Genomic DNA, 6,885 nt, shown 5'->3' with positions numbered 1-6,885 from the left:
AAAGGCCTTCATAATTACTATGACTGAAACCTGACCCAAATATGATGAAAAAGAGGTTAAAATATTGTAAATACAATATATTACTCATGCCTTCTCACCAAAGTGCTAGGAGTTCACACTCCTGGCCCCACAGGCCTGGCATGTCTTTTATGAAGAAAAATCAGAACACATGGTGTCCCACACATGGATATACTGATGAAGAACCCTGTGCAGAAAATCGAAAATCTGAACTCTCCAGCTTGCAAGGTCAAATTACTTACACTATATGTGCTGACAAGCAGCCGCTACAATTTCAAAGTAAAACAGATAAAGAGAACTTGAAGAATATAGGACATTAATATTAGCTACTGAGCAAAACCTCTAACCATTGAACAGCTACAATGCCCTTGAGGTTTTCTTTGACTGGCATTTTCCATTCAGCTGTGCCTCATTGCTTTCTTTAGAGATAAGAAGTGCTGTAAAATATTCTTATAAAAGCTATTATCCTTTCCCAGGTCAATGGTTTGTTTCACCCAACAAGAAATGGTTGAGAAATGCTGGAATCTGTGGTTACATAAAAAAAGACATACAAAAAGATCTATCAAGCAATAAGCTAGGCGTTGTTAGTATGTTTGTTTGTTTTAACAATCCTAAAATCTAAACATTTATGCATTAAATTTTATGAAGAGATTGTACAGAAAAGAGGACAGTATTTATAAGGCATATTTAGAAATGGACAAATGTAGACACAAAGAGTCAGTGCAGCAGCATCAAATCTACCAGTTTTCAAGCAAATTATATACATATACACATATATGTATATATATACATATATATATTTACATTCATCATCTATATATATATATATATATATATATATATATATATATATATATATACACACACACATATGTATTACATTCACCATTCATGTATATTCACATATATATTCCAACATGTTCCAATTAGGGCCTGGGAATTTCTAAAGAATTTAGAAAGAATTTAAAGCCTAGAAATCCATTTATGCCTAATGCCACCAGGATATCAGTAACATGTTCACCATGATAAAAATGTAAAGAAAGAAATTCCCCATTGCATCCTTGGAACGTCCTTGGGTTTAAGCTGAAGTCTCTATGACCTAAACATATTTTGGATAACTTACTCTTCTAGTTTCTTTTATCTTGTTGACAAGATACTGCTAAAAATAGCTGTAGAGGAATAAAAAGTCACCAAATTGAAAGCCAGTAAGTATAACTTCTGGGGCCCCCTAGACAAAGAAACATGCCTTGGTTTCCCCATCAGATGAATGAGGATTATAAAACCTGTCACAAAAAATAATGTTGCAAAACAAAACAATCTATTGTGTTTTTTACAATTACCATAAATAACCAATTTGAGAATTTAAATTTTAAAATGTTACTATTTCTAGCAGCATGAAAAACACCAAATTCCTAAAAATAAACCTAATAAAAGAGGTGCAATCTCTTTATAGAAATCCATACAATTTTATTAAGGAAAAGTAAATAAGACCTAAATAAATGGAGAGATACATCATGTGAATGGATTGGAATACTACAATTTATATAGAAATGCAAAGAGCCAAAAATTACCAAGAAAATGTTAAAGAAGAAAAGTGGGGAGGCCTATACTCTGGTATCAAAACATAAAGCGGTAGTAATTAAGACAATGTGGTTATGTTACCAGGACAGACTAGACAAATGGAACCAACTATGTATTCGAGAAATAGACACACACATATACGGGTACTTCATTTTATTTTTTTCAAGGGTGGCACTACAGAGTTGTAGGATAGTTTTTACAATACATGGGCTGGGTCAGTTGATTTTCTATGTTGGGAAAAAAATGACAATGAACTTCTACCTCACGCTATACACAAAAATCAATTCTAGGGGATTGTAGATTTTTTAACCTAGTAGATTGGCAAAGATGAAAATAAGAAAAAATAAATTCAGTATTAGCCAGGATTTGAGTATTCTCATAATTTCCTGCTGGGAATTTAAATGGACACGTTTTCTGGAAACTATTCGGCAATGTATCTCAAAATCCCTAAAAAAAATATGTATCTTTGACTCAATAATTCCACTTCCAGAACTTTATCCTAAAGAAAAAGTTGAACAACCTCACAAAAACTGATTTTCATCACTACAATGCTTACATAACAAGAAATTAGGAGAGAAAAATCTAATAATAGAGGATTGGTAAAATATGTTATGATAATCTACATAATATGATGCTGAATCATTATTATATGATTTGGATCAACGAGCGCCACCTAAGGTGTCCACTGGGGCAGGATGTAACACAAATGAGTGAAGAGGCTCTTTGGCAAACTGGACATCGCATGCAGCTTTTGGAGAGGGCAGCTCCAATTTATTGATGCCAAGTAAGAAGGGGGTGGGGATTGCTCCTAGGGTCGTCAGAAAACCCAATATTTTTGAAGAAGTAGGAAATTGAATTTTTTTATGTGAAATCTCCTGATTTTTAAAAGTTGTCTATTGTTTAAAATTTTCTGAAAAAGATTCAGTGGCCAAATAAAATACATCATTTGTGAAAACTCCAGAGTATATACATATACAGAGGGTGCCAAAAAAAAGGTATATACATCATAAGAAAGGAAAAAACTGTCTTAAAATTGTAACTCAATATATACTGATAACAAAAGATGAATACAAGTCATGTTTGACTTCTGCAATTACAAGAGGTGCTCAAAATGGTTACCATCAACATAATTTTAATACAATTTTTTTCCTTTTTAAAATGTATATACATTTTTTTGGCACCCTCTATATTTATTGACATAGAAAAATATCCATGATATGGTTTTTTTTATTGTTGTAAAAAGCCTATTACAAAACAGTTTATATAACATGATCTCATATTTGTTAAAAATGAAAGCATAATTTGCACGTATGTATAAACTCTAAACAGTGTCTGAAGGGGTATAAATCTAAATGTTAATAAGGGGTGATTTTTATTATATTATACATTTCTCTATTTTTGCATTTTTATATTAATTATTAATATTTTATTATCAGAAAAATATGATAAAGTTCTTTTCAATTGTGGTCACAAAGAAAAGAGTGAATAGTTTAGTTTAAAATTTTGAGAACTAAATTACAAATCAAAAGAACTGAATAAATATTCTTGCACATAAAATCAGAGAGACCAGAATTAAAAGTCAGTTCTTCCATTTAGCATGTCAGTGGCCTTGGGCTTTCTCACCTATAAAATGTCAGTAATAATACTTTCCATCTCTGCCTCGAATCCCCTTGGTAATGTAAAAATTAATAAACAAAAATAGAATTTATATTTACCACACTACCTTCCTAGAATCACCAAAAGCTAAGTGTAGAAGGGTGCTTTTTCTAATGCAGTTCAAGTCCTGACAGGAGACAGACATAGAATGTAATAATGTAAAATGTTTTTGATTGTTTGCTTATTTGTTTGTTTGTTTGTTTTGTTACTGCATCCAGAGGCCAGACCATCATAAGGATCTTCTCCCTTGCAACTTCTCCACTCCCAGCATCTAAAGCTGCTCTGCCCCACACTTCGCTCCTTAACTAGCAACGGTACCCAGTGCAATGGAGCAGAGAATGGCTGACCATCCATTGCCAGAAGAAGTAGCACTCGATGAGGAGAAATCCATATCATGTTGTCAAGAGTATTTGGGTAGGTCCTAAGTATTGGGTGGAGCTCCAGGACAAATGGAATAAACTAGGAAATCCACTTTCAAGGATTAGATTTAACCTTCAAGTAAATAAATAAATATTTTTTGAGAATTTGGCACCCTTCATTTTCTCTCCCCTGCTGTCTGTATCACTAGTAAAGGCATTTATCCAAATGGAATTCAGGGAGCTGAAGAGGTCCACAGGTAAAACCAAGCAAATGGCTTGTGTAAGGTGGGTTTTGTTTCTGTTTATATCACCTCATTTTCATCACCAGGGGCTTAGATACATGCATTCCACTATTCCTTCTACCATGTAGGTTAAGTATGATAGAGTAGAAAAAATTTTTTTCAGGTTATTGTTATACCATTGGAAACCTACCTTGAGATGAGCTCAGGTACCTCCCCAAATACCTGGTTAATTTCTCCCCAACTACCCGGTTAATTAGATTGATTTCACCTTAATCCAAGGAGAATTTTCATCACATCTGGTTCATGGACATACAGTCCCCCTTTGAGATATTTTTGATATAATAACCCATTTGCATCATCATACCTTTTCCAATCACAATAAAAGAGAAGAATAAAAGTGTTGTTTCATATCTTTACTCATTCAGTAATGTGCAACATGAACATAATAGTGTTAAGAAGTCAGAAATAACTTAACACGATAGCTATAGAAGAAGTTTGTTTATATTTGCAAAATTTCAACAATTATCTTCCCTAGGTTCCCCCAAATTAGCATATTTGTTAATCAAATTAATTAAGAAGCTTTTCAAAATAAAAGCAATGTTTTAAATAAATATATTTTCATAACCATAGAACATTTCGTTCTGTTGGAGGTAACAAACATATTACACTCAAGTACTTTATGAAAATATTAGGGCAAAAATTATCTAGTTGCAGTTATAAATGTACCCTAATTAGTCATTTGCTTCTTTTTTGTGTTTTTATGCATTAAAATTATGTCATAGGCATTTTATAATCATTAGTTTTTAAATCATTATGAAGATGTTATCTGACTCACAGAATTTATGTCAGTGCAACATGACATGATATTGTTTAAACAATGAGTTTAAATTTAAATTTAGTACTCTAAATTAAATGCTATCAAAGCCAAGACCCTCTAGCTACCCAGGTCTGCTATAGAAAATGAATGCTAAACTCCCAATTTGGAAGACTGTAACCTTCCTACAAATCTCAACCTTGAAATTTCGTAACTGAATAATATTGTCACATCAAAGTCCTAATTACAAAAGAGCTTTTACTGTGTTTCAGAGTACCGCATAGGTGGGTATAAATTTACTCATGATCAGCTTTTCCACTGACATCATACCTGTTTAGTAAAACTACAGAAAACTTTCTAAAAATTGATTTTGTTTAATAAATCTTTTAAAGAGTTTCCTTTCTGAAGAAATGACTGCCGATCTTTCCAGAAGCTCTGATTATTTCTTTACCTTTCATTCACTTTTTTTTCTACTGTGATTGTTAGGAATTTTTCTAACCTATATTTAATCTATCAAAACATCTATGCATTGGTAAATTTGGCTTCCTTCAGCAATAAGCTATGTTAACATCTCTAAATTAATGACAAAGGTAGAGAGATAAAGTTAAACACAGCCACAGGTTATAGTGAGTGATCTTTAGAATTTTACATTAACAAATTTTTCCCAAAATGATACAGTAATAACTTACTAAATGAATAATGCTACACAAAATAGATTTGAACCGGATCTCAACCTATCTCTCTCTTTCTCTTTCTCTCTCTCTCTCTCTCTCTCTCTCTCTCTCTCTCTCTCTCTCTCTCCCCCCCCCTCTCTGTCTCTGTCTCTCTTTCTTTCTCTGAGATACACACAAACACACACACACACACATACGCGCACACACACACACTTCCACCCACATCCATACATGGGTGTGTACACACACCTCAGAATTGAACACACTGCTACTAAACATTTTAACTTAGATAAATTAACTATGTGAAAATACTGACATTGTGAAAATATCTGCATATGTCCAACATCCAATGAAGGGCATCATTTTGTGAATGTCTAAAGACCTTAAAGAAAGAAAACCAGAAAGAACACAGTCTTTGACAGGAAGGACGGTGAACGCGCCGGTACCAGTCCGTCAGGTCACAGCTTCCCGTTCTCCTCACCACTCTCCTTCTCCTCTATGGCTTCCAGGCTGCGCTTGCTCTTGGTCTCGGCACTACTGCTGGCAGCCTTGCTAAGTCCACAAGACAAGCACGCCAGTTGGATCTGCTTCATGTTTTCTAGAGCTTCATTCTTTGCGTTCTTCAACAGATCTCCTTGGCCCTACAAACAGGTAGAAACATACACCAAAGAAGAAAGTTATGGACCAAGCACATCCTGAGTGACTATTGCTCAGTCAGGAAACAGACCCAGACCTGAGAACTCAGTTTTCCAGGATTTAGCCCGAAGTTCTTTTCTAGCATTATTGAGGGTCTTTGTGCTTTGGGCCTTCCCGATCGGCTCTGTGGTTGACGGCAGCCCCTTGCGATTCCTGTAGTGGAGAACAACCTCAGGGGAACTTGTCCTCTGAATGTGCCAAGGACAGCCAGCCCTTCCATCACCAAGGTCTGATACTTTGCACACCGCTGCAACTCCTGTCCCATCCAGGCCTAGCATTCCTAGGCTTGGGAAGAAACAAGGAAAGAAACTGCCTTTAAGAACTAAAAATTAAATCAGCCCCTCAGTGCACAAGAGCTCAAAAAGCAAAACATCTTCTGTAAAGTAAATGATATATCTTTATGATTGGTTAACTTGTTTTTGTAGATATTGGTTTATCCTTGCAATCTGCCTTTTAATATATTATTAGTTACCTACATTCCTTCTGTCTATCTATCATTCTTAGGACCACATTCCCTTCTGGCTGATGGAGAAAGAGAGGCTCCAGAGGCTCAGCATGTCAATCAAAACAAAAAGCAAACAAGGATCGCAGCAAATCATCAGCTGTCAGTTACATCAGGGCCTGAGAAAGATCTTTTCCCATTCTTTTTATTTCTTATTTTAGTTCATCCTTATAATGTTCAAGTGCACACACTGGCCCAGGGGCCTGAAGATCTAAGTGTGGGGAAGCCAGAACATATTTCCACAGTGTACAGACTCCTTTCCATTCTCACAGCAATGCCTGAGAGTGTGACCCAGAAACTGTGAAGGACAATGTGGGAGGATATGGAGGTGACACTGATTGCT

General features: G+C 34.9%; 1 protein-coding gene across 2 annotated transcripts in view; it reads right to left on the bottom strand.

Annotated features, from left to right (window-relative positions):
• Positions 1-4,254: 4,254 nt before the first annotated feature.
• Positions 4,255-6,885, bottom strand: part of PLCL1 (phospholipase C like 1 (inactive)) — a 301,735-nt gene continuing 299,104 nt past the window's right edge. Inside the window, exon 6 of one of the 2 annotated variants that reach the window (XM_019750756.3) lies at positions 4,255-5,985. In XM_019750756.3, the coding sequence (XP_019606315.3) occupies positions 5,803-5,985 (183 nt within the window). In that variant the 3' untranslated portion in view covers positions 4,255-5,802. The remainder of the gene's footprint in view (positions 5,986-6,885) is intronic. The other variant, XR_012498547.2, reaches the window with a different exon arrangement.

The sequence above is a fragment of the Rhinolophus sinicus genome, chromosome 17, assembly GCF_057876585.1.
Source record: "Rhinolophus sinicus isolate RSI-liver-muscle chromosome 17, RSI-T2T, whole genome shotgun sequence".
NCBI classification, from domain to species: Eukaryota; Metazoa; Chordata; class Mammalia; order Chiroptera; family Rhinolophidae; genus Rhinolophus; species Rhinolophus sinicus.
This window is presented reverse-complemented; position numbering and strand designations above follow the sequence as displayed.